At 42.1% G+C, this 22500-nt stretch overlaps 1 protein-coding gene across 1 annotated transcript in view; it reads right to left on the minus strand.

Moving 5' to 3' along the window:
• AFF2 (ALF transcription elongation factor 2) overlaps positions 1–22500 on the minus strand; it is a 331886-nt gene that overhangs the window by 202703 nt on the left and 106683 nt on the right. Inside the window, 1 exon segment of the mRNA XM_070759954.1 lies at positions 14936–15823. Coding sequence (XP_070616055.1) covers positions 14936–15823 — 888 coding nt within the window.

The following is a 22500-nucleotide window of genomic DNA, read 5'->3' on the forward strand; positions in this document are numbered from 1 at the left end:
TGTATCTGGACAAGTATTGTGGAATGAGTATTTGGGGGATTCCAAAGCCCACTGCAACAATATTGCCAAAAAGGCTTCAAAAGTAGTGATGGGTGAACTGAACTCGCACAATTCAGGTCCGTACCGAATTTCGTGGTGTTTGGAATGCCGAACACAAACCCGAAATTTTTTTCAAACTTCGGGTAAAGTTCGGGTCATATTCGGCGTTCGGAGCTTTGACGTCACCGGCAGGTTGCTAAGGACGCCAAGGTTTATTTTTACGGTTTACTTAACATTGTTTATTTTTACGTGAAAGGACCGCCCTTTGCTTGCAGCGCCACTGCGGTGTCCTTTTTCGTAAAAATAACAGTGTTTATTTTTACGTGAAGACCTCCCTTTGAAGGACCTGGGGAATCCCTCCCACGAAGAGATTCCGGGGGTGGAGCTTTGACCTCACCAGCAGGTTGCTAAGGACGCCAAGGTGATCACTTCAGTTCAGTATGATAACAGATTAGGCAAGTAGCTCAATTTTCTTTAATTGCTATCAAAGTTCAGTTCTAAAAAATGATTTATTTACCCTTTATGGGTAAAAACATGATTTAATTATTTCCTATTTTAAAAGTAATTAGGGATCATACACTAAGGTACTAGTACGGACAATAAAAATCTATTAAGTATTCAATAAATAGTGCATAAACTTAACACCCCCATCACTGACTTACAGGGTCAATTTGGGACATTTCTGTTTTGCCATTTTGAGTTTCGTTCGATGGATCGTAGACCAATAAACAAGGCAAAACACTAATAAGTATTTCCAGCAACAGAGAGTATCTAATGCACAGAACCTGGTTTAGTAGCGATTTATTTGGGACAGACAATTTAGCATTTGTTTAGGCAAACCATATAATTGGAAACTCTGTCCATTTTTCTGCTCGGGCTAAATATTCTGTGTATAAATACTTTTCCCCCAGTAGATAAATAGGGTTTTTATTTAGGCCTTATCACCTTCGTATTACATATTCATTGATTTCTAAACTGCTTTAAAACAGCTCAGTCGAGGCGAAACATTATGAATTCCATTTTGGCACCTTGGTATTAAATTTGCATATCAGGTCATGCTCCGCTTGACATACATTCAAAATTGCAGTGCAGCTATTTTATTACAGCTCACAAAAGATATTCGGGGAACTGCACACGCGGCATCAAAAATAAATTAAAGGGATAAAGTACCCAACTGTGGGTCACTTGCCATTCTTCAGCAGTATCTGGAACAGTTTATTCGCGCCTGTCCGTAAATAAGAGTTAAGGCTGGAGCATTTTGGGATAATACAGTGGTGCCTCTAACTGCAAACGCCTCTACTTACAAACTTTTCTATTAAGAACCGGGTGTTCAAGATTTTTTTGCCTCTTCTCAAGAACCATTTTCCACTTACAAACCTGAGCTTCTGAAACTGTAACCGGAAAAGGCAGGGAGAAGCCTCCGTGGGGCCTCTCTGGGAATCTCCTGGAAGGAAACGGGGTCAGAAAAGGCGGGGAGAAGCCTGTGTGGGGCCTCTCTAGGAATCTCCTAGGAGGAAACAGGGCCGGAAAAGACAGGGAGAAGCCTCCATGGGGCCTCTCGAAATCTTCTGGGAGGAAACGGGGCCAGAAAAGACAGGGAGAAGCCTCCGTGGGGCCTCTCTAGGAATCTCCTGGGAGGAAACAGGAGCAGAAAAGGTGGGGAGAAGCCTCCGTGGGGCCTCTCTAGGAATCTCCTGGGAGGAAACAGGGCGAAAAACTATATTTGCATACAAACTATATTCAAAGCAGCACGAAGGTAACAACTTCAGCCTGACGATGGTGAATGTGATTTCACCGAAATGTCGCATAGACACTCAAGATATTACACAGGGTAAAACCCGCCTTAATAGGTGTGGAGGACTGTGAGACTGCAAGTTAGTGCCAGGAGCGATTGCCCTCCAATGCGTTTGCGAGCCTGGTGTGTATCCCCATTCATCTGCATAATGCATTTTGATCAGCCTGACCTTATTTGCAGATGATCGGTGACAGGCATCCGTAACAAACGATGACAAGGGAAATTCAAGCTCAGCCGCAGAATAATTTGGCCATTTAGGTTGATTAAGAACCTTTCTGCAGTTTAACTTCGACACCAAAATGACCAGAAAGGGTTACAGATGACGCCGCCGGAGGACATAAAATAAACATGGGGTTCTTTGCAGTCCTTGACCCTTTAAAAATATGGTAATGGGAAAGCAAGCTTTTTGACACTCGCTTCAGTAAATCAAAAAAAGGTCCATGACTGTGGAGGATACAAATTAGATAGATAGATAGATAGATAGATAGATAGATAGATAGATAGATAGATAGATAGATAGATAGATAGATAGATAGATAGATAGATTTAGACGAGAGAGAGGGAGGGAGAAAGAGAGAGAGATGTAGGTAGATGGATGATAATAGATATAGATTCTTCATAGATAGATGATAGATAGATAGATAGATAGATGAGAGAGAGAGAGATGTAGATAGATAGATGATAGAGATAGATAGTTAGTTAGATAGATGATAGATAGATATAGATAAATAGATAGATAGATAGATAGATAGATAGATAGATAGACAGACAGACAGACAGACAGATAAGATAGATTCTTCATGAATGTATTTTTTTCTTTTTATGTACACTGAGAGCATCTGCACCAAAGAAGATTCCTTGTGTGTCCAATCACACCTGTCCAATAAAGAATTCTATTCTGTTCTGTTCTGTTCTTTCTGTTCTGTTCTTTCTGTTCTGTTCTGTTCCACCCACCCCACCCCACTCCTTCTTATTCTATTCTTTCATTCCAATATCTAATTCTATTCTTTTCTGTTCTGTTCTATGCCACGCCACCTCATTCCATCCCATTCTACTCCATTCCTCATTCAATTCTCTGCCTAGAATGTTGTGGAGAATTCAATTCCACACCCACCTTTGAGGTCCAGTTTTGACTCCAAGTTCAACCCAGTTTCTCTACCTGCGCCTGGGAGATTGAGGTCACCTTGTTCTCTACCTCCATCCTCACCTCTCTTGAGCCAACCCTATCAACTCCAATCTGTCCCGAAGCCAACGTATCATGTTAGCATTTCATAAGTTAGTCGGAGCATCAGTTTACCCAGGATTTTATTCCTGATTACATGTAAACAGAGATTGGATCTTTGCATGCAAAACCTATTTGGGTAAAAAGAAGAAGAAGGAGGAGGAGGAGGAGGAAGAAGAAAGAAGAAGAAGAAGAAGAAGAAGAAGAAGAAGAAGAAGAAGAAGAAGAAGAAGAAGAAGAAGAAGAAGTCCTATATTTCAAAACATTATTATTATTATTATTCAGTAGGAAGCTAACTCTTCACTCTCTTAGCACTTGGTAAAAATGTTTAATTTATGTTTATGTATTCTTATTCAAAATGTTAGTTAACAGCCTGCAGGGACCCGGTAATAGGATCCTTTTTCCAGTTCTTCTTTATGTTTATTAGCTACATTAATGACTGTTTCTGCAACTCTCTACAAAGGCTCATGCTAATGAACACCAATTAATTCCAAAATGATTTTAAACAAAGGGTGATGAGAATACCCAATCAACCGTAGCAGTGTAAAGAGAGAGCAAGTCACTCTGACCTATTTTCCTCCGCCTTCCCTGTTGCTTCTTTGCCTAACGTTGACATCAGGTTTCTTACAGCTCACCTATACGTAGCTTCGGTAAATAAGGTTGACCGATAGATAAACACCCCAACAAATGCACACAGATCAATCTGGAGTTGCCCGGTCTTGTTAAAGACAGAATATAAACCAAGCCTTTTTTTGTAATCCTGCCAAATTATTATTGTTATTATTTAATTATTATTAAGATGAATTATTGTTAAGCAACTGAGAGCAGGGCAAGAAGTAATGGATGGAAACTATTCAAGAACGAAGAAGACATTTCCTGACAGTGAGAACAGTTAACCAGTGGAACAACTTGCCTCCGGAAGATGTAAATGCTCCAACTCTGGCAGTTTTTTGAAAGAGGAGATTGGTCAGCCATTGGTCTGGAGCAGTATAGGGTTTCCTGCCTGAGAAGGGGGTTGGACTAGAAGACCTCCAAGGCCCCTTCCAGCTATTAATCTATTCTATTCTATTCTATTCTATTATATTCCATTCCACTCCACTCCACTCCAGTCTACTGTACTCTACTCTACTCCTCATGGAGTCTTCGGAGAGGGGCGGCATACAAATCTAATAAATTATTATTATTATTATTATTATTATTATTATTATTATTAATTATTATTCACAAGAATCTAGTTAGTGTTCAGCATTAATTTGGTGTTAGATAAGACTCAGCTTAGAGTACAGTACTTGAATTCTTTTAATTCAAGAGAGGCTGCAATTTAAGTATTTGTGGGAACGTAACTACTCTAAGCTGATTCCTCTCTTGACTCCACCCCCAAGCTCTGCCTTATAGCTCAGAAATTAGAGTTCAACAGTAGAAATTCAGTCCCAGAAAAATGTGGACCACTAAAACCCAGGGATGGTACTTCCCGTGAGATCACCTCCAAAGCCCATGGGAGATGCTGAAGTCATCACCTTCTAACGATCCATATGGGGAAAGAGTAAGTGGAAAAATACAATGGTTGTAGGATCTGAAAGATGGTTTTTCCAAAAGGCAACATATATGTAATATGCATAATAATATCCGGAATGTTAAAAACTTATTAAGAACTACTAAAATTATTAAGCTTCCGCGAGTCCCCTAATAACGTTGTCAGAGTATTAAAATCCCCATTGAAGACATAGTTGATCTTAGAAACATAGAAACATAGAAGACTGACGGGAGAAAAAGATGTCATGGTCCATCTTGTCTGCCCTTATACTATTTCCTGTATTTTATCTTACAATGGATATATGTTTATCCCAGGCACGTTTAAATTCAGTGACTGTGGATTTACCAACCACGTCTGCTGGAAGTTTGTTCCAAGGATCTACTACTCTTTCAGTAAAATAATATTTTCTCACGTTGCTTTTGATCTTTCCCCCAACTAACTTCAGATTGTGTCCCCTTCTTCTTGTGTTCACTTTCCTATTAAAAACACTTCCCTCCTGGACCTTATTGAACCCTTTAACATATTTAAATGTTGCGATCATGTCCCCCCTTTCCCTTCTGTCCTCCAGACTATACAGATGGAGTTCATGAAGTCTTTCCTGATACGTTTTATACTTAAGACCTTCCACCATTCTTGTAGCCCGTCTTTGGACCTGTTCAATTTTGTCAATATCTTTTTGTAGGTGAGGTCTCCAGAACTGGACTCAGTATTCCAAATGTAGTCTCACCAGCGCTCTATATAGCGGGATCACAATCTCCCTCTTCCTGCTTGTGATACTTCTAGCTATCTTATATAATGCTCATTGCTCATTGCCCACATCACAGGCCCATTTTAGGACAAATATGTGTGTGTGTTTGTGTGTGTGTGTGTGTAGGCACACTGAATACACACACACACACACACACACACATTCTGATTTCTATAAGAAGGAGACACCAAATAATACACAGGTATTCACCGCATCAATTCCACCCAATCCATAGCATCCTTTCCTAGGCGTCCCTGTGCCTGCCAGTCATTATTTCTACCTCAAAAAGCTTGGTAACACCTGGTGGAGGAAAGGAAAATAAATGTTTCTTTTTAAACAATGCAAGATCTACCCCCACCCACCTTCCCCAATAATTAAATTACATTTAGCCAGCAGCTATTATTATTCTACACTGGTCCCCCACCGAGGCAGCCGGGGTGATACGATTTAAGCAGCAATCTAGCAGAGAACTTTTCATTGCCTGTGATTGTTGTGCTGAGTAAATTGGTTGCGTCAGGTTTGACTCTAATTTGGGTTTTTGGAACCGTTAATTTGAACTTAAGCACCTATGGAAATGTCATTATTGGGAGGTATCTGCCCTGGAACTCGGTTTCGAGTTGCTCTGTTTAAAACCAGCTTATTATTATTATTATTATTATTATTATTATTATTATTATTATTATTATTATTATTATTATTATTATTATTATTATTATTATTTAAATTACTACTAATTTAATCTATTTTTAATATTATTGGGGGGATTCTTAATTAATGGATGACTGGGATGGATGTAATATGAATGATTGGTATGAGTGGGATGGTTGGGGTCCCGTCAACTAAACAATGTCGGTTGGCGGGCCCCAGGGGAAGAGCTTCTCTGTGGCGGCCCCGACTCTCTGGAACCAGCTCCCCCCAGAGATTAGAACTGCCCCTACCCTCCTCGCCTTTCGCAAACTCCTTAAAACCCACCTTTGTCGTCAGGCATGGGGGAACTGAGATATCTCCCCCGGGCCTATACAATTTATGTATGGTATGCTTGTGTGTATGTCTGTTTAATAATGGGTTTTTTAAATATTTTATATTGTAAATTATTAGATTTGTTATAAGCTGTTTTTATTGTATTGTGAGCTGCCCCGAGTCTACGGAAAGGGGTGGCATACAAATCAAATAAATGAATGAATGAATGAATGAATGAATGAATGAATGAATAAATGAATAATAATAATAATAATAATAATAATAATAATAATAATAATAATTATTATTATTATTAATTAAATTTGTATGCCGCCCCTCTCCGTAGACTCAGGGCGGCTCACAACAATAGTAGCAAAACAATATGTAATACAAATCTAATAATTTTATATTGATAGTTCATGTTGACATTTTTGATTTATCAGGCATTTATCAGACAACATCAAAGGGAAAAAGGTTTTCCTACACACACCTGGTTATTTGCAATGTAAATTTCCTGAGAAACTCAATTGTGGAAGGATTTTTTTAAAGTCTCCAATTCTGAGCAAATATATATTAAATAAGGGCAGTTCCTCCAAACAGTTATTTACTCTGATTAGTCAAACCATTAACCACATATGATTATGTACTATAACTTCAGTTCCCTGAGGAAAAGGTGGTAGTTAGTGATGGGCGAACCCTACGGTGTTCGGGTTCGGCAAGTTTGGACGAACTTTATGCAAAATTCAGCCGAACCCGAACCGAACCCGAACTCGAACCCAAACAGGGAATCCCTCCCACAAAGAGATTCCGAGGGCGGAGCTTTGACGTCACCGGCAGGTTGCTAAGGACGCCAAGGTGATCACTTCCTGGATTTAAAAAAAACAACAACTGGCAGCAATTGAAAATTCTTGCAAAAAGCAATCTATGAATCAAAAAACAAGGCCTGGGCTTCTAGGCGTGGAGAAACACCTGCCCTTCTCCATGTGGGATTTTGAAAATAAAAAAATAAATCAAATCAAATTAAAAAAGAACTGGCAAATCAGAAGGGGGGATACAGAGATTTGTCCGTTCCTATATTTTCAGAGAAGAGTGTTTGCAAAGTCGTTACACGACTAAAATGGATTTGCTAACCCCCCCCCCAACCGCATTAGATGCTTCAAAGTCAAAACATTGGTGGACATATCCATTGCTTATTTATGACTCCTGTGACAATCAATGCAGGTTATGTGCTACAATGTTTGACAGATAAAAAGAAATGATTTACAGAGGTCCCGTTAATTATGTATGAAAGTGGAGACGCTTCTAGCCTTTGCTAAGGTCTTGTTCTTTCGTTCTTCCAGAGCTGGGGGGGCATTTGGGGAGGGGGGAAACAAAGACTGGATCATCAGAATGAACCATTATAAATGCTCCCTCTGATCTACTTGTAGATGCCACTTTAATCCATTTAATCGCCGGGGCTTTAATTCTGAGCATCGCTTGGTCTTCTTATTCCCACCTTCCTTGTTTCTCTGAAAGCTTCTGGAGAGAGGGGGAAAAATAGACCCCTTCCCATTTCTGTTTTGGGTTTGTTTTTGTTTTAATTTCCCTGCTCAAATTTTTATTTTATTCAAAATAAATAAATAAATAAAGATGTACGCTGAGAGCATATGCACCAAGACAAATTCCTTGTGTGTCCAATCAGACTTGGCCAATGTTGTGGTTCCGTCTGAGGCCCCTCCGGGAACGGCTGACCTTCTGTCGGTTTCCAGCTCAGAGGGAGAGGCTGAGGAACAGGAGGTGCAGACAGACGAGGAGGAGGAATCCCAGGCTGAAGAAGAGGGAGGACAGCCAGAGTCCCACCAGGGGGAGCTCTACCCAGCAAGCAGCCTGGATTCCTTAGAGGAAAGTGCACAAGCCATAATTGATCTGCGACAACGAAGAGCTACTCAGAGACGGAATCAATTGGCTAAATACTTTTAGCATTAAAGTGGCAACAGCTGGGTTTGGGTGTGGTGCTCTTGGGAAAGGCTAAAAGGCAGACCCACCCTTCCTGGCTTGTGGAGTTTTATCTTTGAGAGTCGTGGGACCTGACTGTGAACTTTGGCGTCTTGGAATCCTGGTTTGTGCCTTTGACTATTGAAACCTTGGGGGGGGGGGGGTCAGCAAGAAGCTTGCTGTATTGTCTGGACAGCAGGACCCTGCTGTACCGTATTATATCCTGTCTGTTGGGAAGAACAGGTTTTCCTCTGTGCTTATTTTTTCCAGTTATAAAATACTTTTGGCTTTTACCAGAGTGTCTGGCTGTTTTTTCCAGTTGGTGTTGAGGTCTGGGGGAACCCAGACAGAACAGCCAATAAAAAAAAATTCTATTCTATTCTATTCTACTTCCAGGATGCCCCAGAATTCTGGAAGTTGATGTTCACATGTCTTCAAGTTGCCAAGGCTGAAAAACTCTTCCCTACCTGATAATTGGATCCAGTTGCAGATGTCAGACGATGTTCAAACCCAAACCAAGACGTACCCAAGTCCTTAACAAGGCCATCTTGACTTCTAATCTTCCCCAGGTGGTTGTTTCTTTTTAAATGCTGGTTAGAGGTCTCTCCCAGAATTTTGCTAGGTAATTAGTGAGCACGGGGAAATGCGCGGGACTATTAAACCAAAACCCTTTTGGCATCTTTCTCGAGTAGCGCCACCGCGTATTTTCTTCGTTAAGACGAACTGCAAAAAGCATTACTTCTCACAATATTTGCAAATATAAACCACATGGCCAGACTTTCAGAATGCAGCTTGAACGTTCGAGGCTCCGGTTTGGGTTTTGGCTAGGGTGATGTTTTTTAATTTTATTTGAAATAGGAACCCGGCATAAGAATTTCAGCCTAAATGCCTGTTCCAGCCCATTATTTTTCACCCTCTGAAGGTATTTTTTCTTTTTATTTTTTTTTAAAGCAAAACTAAAATACTTTTTTTTTTAATAAGGGGATGAAATATCCAACCACAAAGAGAGAGCCTCGCTTTGACATACAAGGGTTGCGTAGAAAGTAATGCACCACTTTATTTTTCTCAGCCTATAGTAATAAGTACGAATCCAAAACTTTACATAGAAACATAGAAGTCTGACAGCAGAAAAAGACCTCATGGTCCATCTAGTCTGCCCTTATACTATTTTCTGTATTTTATCTTAGGGTGGATATGTTTATCCCAGGCATGCTTAAATTCAGTTACTGTGGATTTATCTACCACGTCTGCTGGAAGTTTGTTCCAAGGATCTACTGCTCTTTCAGTAAAATAATATTTTCTCATGTTGCTTTTGATCTTTCCCCCAACTAACTTTAGATTGTGCCCCCTTGTTCTTGTGTTCACTTTCCTATTAAAAACACTTCCCTCCTGAACCTTATTTAATCCTTTAACGTATTGAAATGTTTCGATCCTGTCCCCCCTTTTCCTTCTGTCCTCCAGACTATACAGATTGAGTTCATGAAGTCTTTCCTGATACATTTTATGCTTAAGACCTTCCACCATTCTTGTAGCCCGTCTTTGGACCTGTTCAATTTTGTCAATATCTTTTTGTAGGTGAGGTCTCCAGAACTGTACACAGCATTCCAAATGTGGTCTCACCAGCACTCATAGATATACATTAATTGAATTGCCAGGTGTGCATGTATAAATTTTGCATTTTTTAAGACAGACAGCGTAGCTGCAGCAGTATTTTGAAATGGCGTCTGTAAGTGATGGACATTACAAGCAGCCTGTCATCATTGAATTTCTCACTGTAGAGAATAAACTGTTGCGAACATTCACAAATGTTTGTGTAGAGTTTATGGAGAATCTGCAGTCGACAGAAGTACGGTTAGTCGCTGGGCACAGAGGGTGTGGCCATTACAATGCAGAAATGGCTTTGTAACCAGAACAAGGAGTGGTAGAGACAGGGCATAGATGCTCTTGTGTCTCGCTGGAGGAAGGCCATAGAACGGGGAAAAATAGAGTGTGTGGAAGAAACATCATTCTTTCTTGTATGTAAGTTTCCTTGTGTTCAATAAATAATTATTGAAGAAAAAAATGTGGTGCATTACTTTCTAGGCAACCCTCATGTTGTGATTCAGCCTGAGGCTCCTCAGGGACCGGCTGGATCTCTGCCGGATCCATGCCCAGAGGAGGAGGACAGTGAACAGGAGGGGGAGGACCAGGCAGACGGGGGAGAGGAACGTCAGGAAGAGGAGGAGGGAGAGCAGCCTGAGAGCCCCGGGGCGGCTCTCCCCAGCTAGTAGCCTGGATTCATTGGATGAAGACGCACAGGCTATAATAGACATGAGGCAGCGGCAAGCAGCTCAAAGACGGGGCCAATTAGAAAGGTATTTCCATCCCTGAATTGGCAACATCTGGGTTTGGGTGTGGTTCTCCTCAGCAGGGTTGAAAAGGCAGGCCCGCCCTTACAGTCTTGTGGAGAGTTATCAGTTGGGAGTCCTGTGACCTTGCTTCAATTCTCGGCGTCTCTGATCTTGGCTTGTGGCCTAGAAGTCTGGAAGACTTGGGGGAGGCGTGGGTTTTATTATCTCAAGCGTTGTTTTTGCCAGCAAGAATCCTGTTTTATTGCCTGGCCTTCGTGAAACCTCTGTGAAGCTTCATAGTGTTCCTGTCTGTAAGAACAGTTTTTGTTACCTGTGTTTGCTTGGAATTATATAAACTGCCTTTGCTTTTTACCAGTGTGTCTGGCTACTCTTTTTGGTTGGTGTTGGCGTCTGGGGGGACCCAGACAGAACACCTCGTAAAGCAAAGCATTCATTAACCTGGGTTTTCTCCCACTTTTCCTTCCATTAAAAAAAAAAAGAACCGAAAGCCATCAAATACCCACTAAAAATGCCTTATTAAACTTTACCGTGCCGGTCAAATTTGATACGTCTGATATAAAGCTGCTGGCATTTACTGCTCAGCTTGAGCTGATCAATATGGTTATCTACCTGTCAATTTTCTATACTCTTTAATCCCGAAAGAGCGCTGGAACCAGGTGTGGATAGATCTATCTCTGCAGAGATAGGACTAATCAAAGCATTCGGTGATAACAGAGTGATTTGTAAAGCGTGTAACAAAAGCTTATCATTTCCCTGTATGCTGAGCCTGTCAAAATATTTTTCTTAGAAGGAACGCCAAGAGAAGCTTGCGTCCTTCGTGCTTTAAGTGGGTGGCGACAAGTGAAGTAGAACTTTCTTGGTTGCACAGTTGCAAACATTGATGGAGACAACAGCTGGGCAGTTTAGGGGGTCCTCTGACCCACATCTGGCCCTTTAGCTGTGCCCAACTGTAAATTAGAAATCGAATGTAAATGATGTAGACAAGCAATGCTTAATTTGGAAGGCGACAGCTATATCTTTTCCAATTTATGTACATTCTGTCTGTCTGTCTGTCTGTCTGTCTGTCTATCTATCTAATTATTCATCCATCCATCCATCCATCTCTATTATCTGTCTGTCTGTCTGTCTATCTATCCTTTCTTTCTTTCTTTCCTCCTTTCTTCCTTCCTTCCTTTCTATCTTTCTATCTGCATCTACCATCTATCTAATTATCCATCCATCCACCCATCCATCCATCCACCTACCCATCCATCCCTGTTATCTGTCTGTCTGTATGTCTGCCTGTCTACCTACCTATCATCCAACCATCCATCCATCTCTATTTTTCTTTCTTTCTTTCTTTCTTTCTTTCTTTCTTTCTTTCTTTCTTTCTAGCTTTCTATCTACCAGCATCCATCATCTATCTAATTATCCATCCATCCATCCATCCATCCATCCACCCATTTCTCTGTCTGTATGGCTGTCTAGTTGTATGGCTGTTTAGCTATCATCATATATTTATCATCTGTCTATCTGTCTTTTAATGGAGCTGGTATCTTTTTAAAAAAATAGACAGGGAGATCTGTCTGATTTTGCAATCTCATTATTTCCTTTGCATGCAATTATTTCCTTGCCAAACAATAGCAGTGACAAATTGCAACCGAATCCTCCAGCAGGTTTTTAACCCAAGGTAAAAATAAACAGAAACATCTGCATAGCAATTGTGTACAAAGTTACGTTCATTAACAAATACATTTTTTCTAATAAAACCACCATCTGCAAGTAAACCTCAGCTTCGAATTGATAGAAACAGGCCTCTTTCCCACCCAGCCCTCAAAGTTTTTCAGGGCTGTTCCCAGAACTTTTCCCAAACTTTCCTAAAAAACACATCTACCGTATCTTCCTTGGAATGTGAATAAATAATGATGAGGAATTCTCCCCCCACATTTTGCCTTCTCCTTTAATAGCAATAGCAATAGCATTTAGACTTATGTACCACTTCATAGTGCTTTTACAGCCCTCTCAAAGGGGTTTGCAGAATCAGCCTCTTGTCCCCAACAATCTGGAAGGCTGAGTCAACTGAAGTTTGATTTACTTGGAGTTATATTTTGTTGTTTAAGGTGTTCCCTTTATTTTTTGGAGCAGTATATTTCACATGGCTTCATATTATTTCCACCCCCAAATTGTCCAGTCATTCAGCATTTCATAAATTCATGTCATAAATCTTATTGTTGCCTTCACAACAACAACAACCAAAAAGAAATGCTATCTTTAATTAGAAAGCCAAATGCCAACAAAGCCTCTTAGGATTACACAAGAAGACTAAGATATAGTGTAGAGTCCAATACACACACAGAGAAAGAAAAGATTGCAAGACTATACAACAAGCTCCACAACCACAATCTCCCTTATAGCTGACATACACTGTTCAAAAACAATAAAGGGAACACTTAAACAACACAATAAAACTCCAAGTCAATCAGACTTCTGTGAAATCAAGCTGTCTACTTAGGAAGCAACACTGATTGACTGTCAATTTCACATGCTGTTGTGCACATTCAACTTTGTACAGAACAAAGTATTCAATGAGAATATTTCATTCACTCACTCATATCTAGCATGTGTTCTTTGAGTGTTCCCTTTATTTATTTATTTTGAGCAGTACAGTATATTATAAAATGGGAAGCGGATAGCAAGGTGTTTTTGGACATTTGTGTAGGTCGATTGTTGACAGCATGTGCATTACTGACACATCATGTCTCAACCTCCTTGAGCATCCGTTAATCCCTTGCCTCTATTTTTCTTTTCAGAGAGGCAACACATTGACTTAAGGTCAAACACCCGTGACATTTGCAAATGGAAAGAAACGAGCCTTCGTAACACCCTGGCTCGCCGTTAATTCTCCAGCCGTCCACTATTACACGCCGTTCTTACCTTGGTATTCCTTGGTTCTGCGAGAATGTTTCGTTTCCCCATGGATCTAAAGCCAAAACCAACGTCTTGGGTTTTGCCCCAGCGTATATTACAAAGGGTGCAAGTGTATCCTTTTGGCTTTGAGGACCACATCTGTTCTCCCCATTTTTCACTTTCTTGCAAACACTCACAACGAGATTCTGAAAAGCCATACCGGCTATGAATCATGAGAGTTAGTGAAGAGAAAGTCGGTTTGAAGAGCAAAAATAAAAGTCACCCTGAACAGAACCTGACTGAGGTAGTCATGGCTAAGTTGACTCAACCTCTGCCAAATGGACACACAATTTTATTCCATGGAAAGGCCACAGCGATCCCATTTGGATCAAGGCCACAACATACGAGGGTGGCTGTGTGTATGGGTTTTGTAAACCACGGTCCCCACAAAGACGCTTGTGTTATTCTTTTTAGGAAAACTAAAATTAGTGCCAACAGAGAACTTCAGAAAGTTGTTTCTGTGCGAGAATGACATAGCCGATTGTCTATGGAGGCCCTGGTTGTACCAAAGGTGCTTTCTTCAAAAGGCAACTGGACTTTGTAAGAACCTAAGAACCTAAGAAGAGCCCTGATGAATCGGGCCAAAGCCCATCGAGTCCAGCATTCTGTGGCCCACCCATTGTCCATAACCACTGATACCCTTGGCATCCATGAATCTGTCTCATGGTCTTTCCTTGAAGACATTTTCCTTCTCATCCAAGAAGCTTCTTGAATTCTAAAGGAGAATTGAAGATGCTTCTTGGATGAGAAATGAAATGTCATCAAGGAAAAACAAAGTCCAGTTGACTTTTGGGAAAAAAACAACCCACAGCTGATAAGAGAAAACAAAGCAGAACCTGGACAAAACCCACCAATACATCAACAATAAATCAATGAAAACGGGAGATGTGTTTTCCCGTAAAGTCAAGGCAAAAAATGCAATAGGTGGTAGATCGTAAAGACAAGAATACTGGGCAAGAGAGAAAAGAGGGGAGGGAGGAAGGAAGGAGAGAAGAGGAAGGAAGGAAGACGGTAGGGATGGTGGAAGGAAGAAGGAAGGAAGGAGGAAGGAAGGAAGGAAGGAAGAAGGTAGGGATGGTGGAAGGAAGGAGGAAGGAAGGAAGGAGAAGGAAGGAAGGAAGGAAGGAGAAGGAAGGAAGGAAGGAGGGAGGGAGGGAGAAGGGAGAAAGGAAGGAAGGAAGAAGGGAGGGAGGAGGAAGGAAGGAAGGAAGAAGGTAGGGATGGTAGAAGGAAGAAGGAGGAAGGAAGGAAGGAAGGAGAAGGAAGGAAGGAAGGAGGGAGAAGGGAGAAAGGAAGGAAGGAAGGAGGGAGGGAGGAGGAAGGAAGGAAGGAAGGAAAGAAAGAAAGAAAGAAAGCTAACACTTACTTCACTCAGTTGAGGAATGGTAAGCTTTGGTAGTTTATTCTTAGAACCGGACCCACTGGTTTTCCCTTCGAGTAGACTTCCAAAGGATTGGTGTCCATAGACCCCCTCCATTTCTACGGGTGGCTTTAGTTCCGGGGAGTCATTGGGGACTTGATCCTGGCCATCCATGGGTCTGACGTAAGCGGTGGGCTTCTGCTGAACCATACTGCTTTTACAGTGGAGCCCAGGAGGGAAGTTCTGGTTGGAGAGATTGTTAGCGGCCGAGAGCAGCGACGTCGAAGGGAGAGGAGACCCGTGGCTCAGGAAATCCAGATCCACCGGAGACTTCGCGTGGGCGGTTTCCTTGTAGGAGTGCTCCGCTGCCGTGGATTTGGAGTGATTGTGCCTCCTCGAGTGCGAAGAAGACGAAGGCGGGGTGTTGAGTTCCTCCCCTCCTCCGGCTTTCTGCGGCTCGTTCTGGCAGGGGTAGAGGTCCTCGTATCGGCCTTGGGTCGGCTCGTGAGAAGAGCTGTGTTTGGTCCGATTGGGCTGGCTAACGGGTGGGTTCGACTGGCCCCCGCTAGAGCCATGGTTGCCACGGGTCCAGTCAGTCCTGGATTTCCTACTACTCTGGTGGCCATTCACCAAGCTTGAATTGGACGACAGGGAAGACGGGGGAGGCATCGCCGTCGAGGCGTTACCACCCATCTGGTGTGGCGCCACCATCCGGTTCCTTTGCTCGGGGAAAAAGCTTGGCTCATTTTTGTCGACGGGGGTTTGCGGCGCAGGATTCTTTGGGATGCCGACAAGGTGGCTCTGGTTGGAGTGGTTGGTGAGAAGGTCCTTCATCTCATCGTAGTTCCCCAAGGTGTTTTGCACACGGTTGGCAAGGGCATCCCCTTTGCTGGTCTGAAACACACAAGAGAAACCAGGGTTAAGAAACGTGGATGGACGTTCAAATTGGAAAATGACAAAATCAGTTTCCCTAAAAGAAAATCAAATTAAAATGTTCTATAGGTGGCACCTCCCACCAAATAGGATAGCAAAAATGTTCCCAAAGATTTCTCCATTATGTTGGAAGTGTAAGAAGAAAATAGGGTCCTATTACCATCAATGGTGGACGTGTAGTAAAGTTAAGCTTTACTGGAAAGTGATAGAAAGAATAATAAAAGAAATAGTAAAACAGGAGATAGAAATAACCCCGGAATTCTATTTACTGGGTATAACCAATCAGAAATATAAGAAAGAAATGTTACATTTAGTTATTCATATTTTGACCGCGGCCAGGAAAATATATTAGCAAAATTGGAAAGGGGAAAATATCCCCAAAGAAGAGGAAGTTATTTAAAAAATATTAGATTGCGCTGAAATGGATATGATGACAAGACAGTTAAAAGATCAAGAAGAAACAGAATTTTATGAGATATGGAACAAAATGTATATATGGAGAAACAAGAAGAAATATTAAAAGTAAAAATAAACAAACAAATAAATAAGACAATTGTATTAGTAGAGATATGATTTAAGTGTTATGTTTGAATTAGTAGGGATAAGATTCAAGAGTTATGCTAGAATTAGTTTATGTATGAAGATTTATTATAAAAAGTTTAAGTAATAAGTTGATTTTAAGCATTTTTTGAATGTATTCTTTTTTCTGTGTTGAAATTTTACTTCTAGAATAAGCGGGGAAGATACAACCCCATTTCTATGTTAAATGTATATTTGTCAGTTTTGTCTATTTTAAGAAAATTAATAAAATATATTGAAAAAAAAAGAAACGTGGATGGACGAAATGGCTAATGCAATCAAGGGGACAAATGATAAAGAAATTAATAATTTATTGTAATATTATTTATTGTAATATTCAATAAATAGTGCATAAACTTACTATCCCCACTGCATTCCCCCTCCGCCCCATGGGGGCAGCAGCCCATTACTGGTTCTGGATCAGCAAGAAGATGGCAATTCGACCGGCTGGGGAATGGACCTGATTAGGTCCCACAGAGTCGGCCTTCTCCAGGTCCTGTCAACCAGATCATGTCACTTGGCGGGCCCCAGGGGAAGAGCCTTCTCTGTGGCGGCCCCGGCCCTCTGGAATCAGCTCCCTCCAGTGATTCGTACTGCCCCCACCCTCCTCGCCTTTCGCAAGAGTCTTAAGACTCACTTATGTCGCCAGGCATGGGGCAGCTAGATCATGCCCCTCCCCACAACTATTAAATGTGATGCGTGGTTGTGACTGAGTTGATTGGCTGTTTTTAATATAATGGGATCTTAGTTTATAGTTTTATTTAATTAGATTTGTGTACATATTGTTTTTGTATTGTACCTTGTGAGCCGCCCTGAGTCTTCGGAGAAGGGTGGATACAAGTCAGATAGATGGATGGATGGATGGATGGATGGATGGATGGATGGATGGATGACCGGAAACTGATCAGCAACCAATGCAGACTGCGGAGTGTTAGATTAACATGGGCATACCCAGGTAAGCCCATGACTGCTCTCGTAGCTGCATTCTGCAAGATCTGAAGTTTCCAAACACTTTTCAAAGGTAGCCCCACGTAGAGAGCATTACAGTAGTCGAACCTCGAGGTGATGAGGGCAAGAGTGACTGTGAGTAGTGAGTCCCGGTCCAAATAGGGCCGCAACTGGTGCACCAGGCGAACCTGGGCAAACGCCCCCCTCGCCACAGCTGAAAGATGTTTCTCTAATGTGAGCTGTGGATCGAGGAGGACGCCCAAGTTGCGGACCCTCTCCGAGAGGGTCAATAATTCCCCCCTCAGGGTGATGGACGGACAGGTGGAATTGTCCTTGGGAGGCAAAACCCACAGCCACTCAGGGTTGAGTTTGAGTCTGTTGACACCCATCCAGGCCCCAACAGCCTCCAGATGGGTAGATGGGTAGATAGATGGATGGATGGATGGATGGATGGATGGATGGATAGATAGATAGATAGATAGATAGATAGATAGATAGATGGGTAGATGGGTATATAGATGGATAGATGAATAGATAGATAGATGAGTAGATCGGTAGATGGGTAGAGAGATGGGTAGATGGATGGATAGATGGGTAGATGGATAGATGGGTAGATGGATAGATAGATAGATAGATAGATAGATAGATAGATAGATAGATGGATGGATGGATGGATGGATGGATGGATGGGTTGATGGGTCAATGGGTAGATAGATGGGTCGATAGGTCGATGGGTCGATGGGTCGATGGGTCGATGGATAGATGGATAGATAGATAGATAGATAGATAGATAGATAGATAGATAGATAGATGATAGAAATGAAGATGTCATTGAAGACGCCACTTTGTTCCCAGCTTCAACCAGCCAATCAGCTTGGCTGCTTCAAAATGATCCCCTACTCAGCTGCAACGGGAAAGAGCTCACCGAGAACCTTTGAGTTATCAACTAAGAAGGAAGAGACAACTGCTGGGAAACAGCAGAGCCCTCCCTATTCTGTGAAAACAGTGGGGGTCAAAGTAATTGCCGACCAACTTCTGCCTACGGCTTTGTGATGAATAACAGTTTCAAGTGTCCTCCCCCCCCCCCCTTGTGTGTGTGTTTATTGTTCTGAGTTGCTCTGGACTACTAAAGATTTGATTCCGGGTGCTTTTATTTTTTCTTTTTGGGCCTGCGTCCAGCTTGGTTACTTCATAATTCCTTTCAAAATGAACATTCAGGAGAGCTTACTTTAAAAAAGGAAAAATAGAATCAAAGAGAGAGATAAATACAGTTGTCAGCTGTATTTGCAAAACTCAGTCGCCTTTATTTTCTGGAACCCCACAGCATGTGTTTCTGCAAATCAATGATTCACAGCTACTTTCTGTAAAGCACGGCAATTATTAGGCAAATTCTGACTCATTTTTGGCATGATTGTGTTTTCATCCCCCTGCGTACTTCTCACTTAATTTTCTAGGTTTTATCTGAGGCTTCGGGGGCTTCCCACTCCTTTCCCCCCCCCCCGAAAGGCCATTTTAAAAGATTGGGACATTGGTCTACAGATTATACCTGTAGTACAGGATGAGTGTTTCGGATGAGCAAGAAAAGGACATCTGAGCAATCGGTGGAGCTATGACGGTAGAAGAAAGGTGATAATTTACAGAAGAAACACTCATCCTCATTTCCTCAGATAAATAGCTTCCTCCAGGTGCGATCAAAATATATTTATTTATTTATTCATTTGTCCAATACACAAATACATAGGAAGAAAAATAGACATGTGGTAATATATACAAGGGTAAAAGTGAACTTAGAGGAGAGGATATATGAAAGGAAGAGAATATATAGGATAGGTGAAAGAGAGGAAAGACAATTGGACAGGGGACAAAAGGCACACCAGTGCACTTATGTACACCCCTTACTGGCCTCTTAGGAACCTGGAGAGGTCAATCGTGGAGAGTCTAAGGGAGAAATGTTGGGGGTTAGGGGTTGACACAATTGAGTCCGGTAGTGAGTTCCATGCTTCAATAACTCGATTGTTGAAATCATATTTTTTACAGTCAAGTTTGGAGCGGTTCGTATTAAGTTTGAATCTGTTGCGTGCTCTTGTGTTATTGCGGTTGAAGCTGAAGTAGTCATTGACCGGTAGGACGTTGCAGCATATGATCTTGTGAACAATACTCAAATCGTGTTTTAGGCACCGTAGTTCTAGGCTTTCTAGGCCTAGGATTGTTAGTCTATTTACGTAGGGTGTTCTGTTTCGAGTGGAGGAGTGAAGGGCTCTTCTGGTGAAATATCTTTGGACATTTTCAAGGGTGTTGATGTCTGAGATGTGGTATGGGTTCCAGACAGATGAGCAGTATGATCGAAATATATTCCTGCAACCGTTCTTCGGATGTTTTAGCCTCCAGTCTCCTAATCATCTTTGTCCCTCTTCTCTGCACTGTTTCTAGAGTCTCAGCATCCTTTTTTAATCATGGTCTCCACGATGCAAAAAGGATGTTGAGATGCTAGAAAAACTGCAGAGAAGAGCAACAAAGAGGATGCGGGGACTAGAGGCTAAAACATATGAAGAACGGTTGCAGGAATTGGGTATGTCTGGTTTAATGAAAAGAAGGACCAGGGGAGACATGATAGCAGTCTTCCAGTATCTCAGGGGTGGCCACAAAGAAGAGGGAGTCAAGCTATTCTTCAAAGCACCTGAGGGTAAGATAAGAAGCAATGGGTGGAAACTAAACTAAACTGAGAGAAGCAACTTAGAACTAAAGAGAAATTTCCTGACAGTCAGAACAATTAATCAGTGGAACAGCTTGCCTCCAGAAGTTGTGAATGCTCCAACACTGGAAGTTTTTAAGCAGATGTTGGATAACCATCTGTCTGAAGTAGTGTAGGGTTTCCTGCCTAAGCAGGGGGTTGGACTAGAAGACCTCCAAGGTCCCTTCCAACTTTGTTGTTGTTGTTGTTTATTGATTGATTTATTGATTTATTGATTTATTTATTGATTTTTTGGTTGGTTTGTTTGTTTGTTTATTTATTTATTGGATTTGTATGCTGCCCCTGTCTGTTGTTGTTTTGTTGTTGTTGTTGTTGTTGTTGTTGTTATTATTATTATTATTATTATCCTCTTGTTTTGGAGTTGTATATTGTTTGCACCACAATGCTTTTATTGGAGTACAAAGATTTGGAAAAAAGAAGATGAGAGCGGATTACAGGAGGAAACTTGATATCTGTATGATTTATTTCCTTCCTTCCTTCCTTCCTTCCTTCCTCCCTCCCTTCTTTCTTTCTTTAAAAAAAAAGGCTTAGTTTTTAAATATTTGAAGCAAATATTTAGAAATGTAATCCATTGTGTAAAGCGAAGAATCATAGTGCAAGAAGAAACAGTGGGTTTGTTTGGTGTACATGAGTGGTTGTATTTTTTTTTCTTTTAAAGAAAAGATTAAGGAGGACATTTCTTGGGCCAAAAAAAGTACATTCTATTTCAGCCGAGAATCAAGTCTTTGTAGCGAGCCCACCTTCCTCAACCCAAGGCACAATGAACAATGACCCAACCCAGCTTTGACCCACTCCTCCTCCTCGCTTAACACAAGGAGGACCCATTGTGTCCAGGGAAGAGGGGTGAGGAGTCGGAGGACAAACACTCGTGCGCTTGTTCTCCTCCTCCTCTCCAGCTGGCCTTGCAGAAGTGCTGAGGCAGCACTTGTGCAAAAGAGGCTGGACAGGTGGTTGCGACTCGGGACATTCTCCTCTGAAGGAAACCTCATCCCCCACGGAGGCTTCACCCCACCTTTTCCTCCCAGGAGATTCCTAGAGAGGCCCCACGGAGGCTTCTCTCCACCTTTTCCTCCCAGGAGATTCCTAGAGAGGCCCCACGGAGGCTTCTCTCCACCTTTTCCTCCCAGGACATTCCTAGAGAGGCCCCACGGAGGCTTCTCTCCACCTTTTCCTCCCAGGAGATTCCTAGAGAGGCCCCACAGAGGCTTCTCTCCACCTTTTCCTCCCAGGAGATTCCTAGAGAGGCCCCACGGAGGCTTCTCTCCACCTTTTCCTCCCAGGAGAATCCTAGAGAGGCCCCACAGAGGCTTCTCTCCACCTTTTCCTCCCAGGAGATTCCTAGATAAGCCCCACGGAGGCTTCTCCCCACATTTCCCGGCCCTGTTTCCTACCAGGAGATTCCTAGAGAGGCCCCACGGAGGCTTCTCCCCACAGTGTTCAACTGCCTGGATTTTCTGAAAAGAGAAAGAAACAGGAAAGCGTCCAATTTAGCCTGGCAGCATCATTGCTGAGCCTCGGTGGTGCAGTGGTTAGAGTGCGGTATTACAAGCTACTTCTGTTGATTGCCGACTGCCAGCAGTTTGGCAGATCGAAGCTCAGTCGGCTCAAGTGTGGCTCATGGTATATGGTCTCAATCAATCAATCAATCAAAATACGCCTCTACTTACGAATTTTTCTAGATAAAAACCGGGTGTTCAATATTTTTTTGCCTCTTCTCAAGAACCATATTCCACTTACAAACCCAAGCCTCCGAAACTGCAACCGCAATCTTCTGGGAGGAAACAGGGCCAGAAAAGGCGTGGAGAAGCCTCCATGGGGCCTCTCTAGGAATCTCCTGGGAGGAAACAAGGCCGGAAAAGGCAGGGAGAAGCCTCCATGGGGCCTCTCTAGGAATCTCCTGGGAGGAAACAAGGCCGGAAAAGGCAGGGAGAAACCTCCATGGGGCCTCTCTAGGAATTTTAGGATGTATGTTTATCCCAGGCATATTTAAATTCAGTTACTCTGGATTTACCAACCACGTCTGCTGGAAGTTTGTTCCAAGCATCTACTCCTCTTTCAGTAAAATAATATTTCCTCACATTGTTTCTGATCTTTCCCCCAACTAACCTCAGATGATGCCCTCTTGTTCTTGGGTTCACTTTCCTATTGAAAACACTTCCCTCCTGAACCTTATTTAACCCTTTAACCTATTGAAATGTTTTGATCCTGTCCCCCCCCCTTTCCCTTCTGTCCTCTAGACTATACAGATTGAGCTCATTAAGTCTTTCCTGATAAGTTTTATAATAAGTGAACTTCTACATAAAGCAGGTTTCTGGAAGTCTTCCCATTTTTCTCAGCTCAGATACTCATCATGGATGTC

This window comes from Erythrolamprus reginae, chromosome 8 (genome assembly GCF_031021105.1).
Source record: "Erythrolamprus reginae isolate rEryReg1 chromosome 8, rEryReg1.hap1, whole genome shotgun sequence".
In the NCBI taxonomy this organism is placed as follows: domain Eukaryota; kingdom Metazoa; phylum Chordata; class Lepidosauria; order Squamata; family Dipsadidae; genus Erythrolamprus; species Erythrolamprus reginae.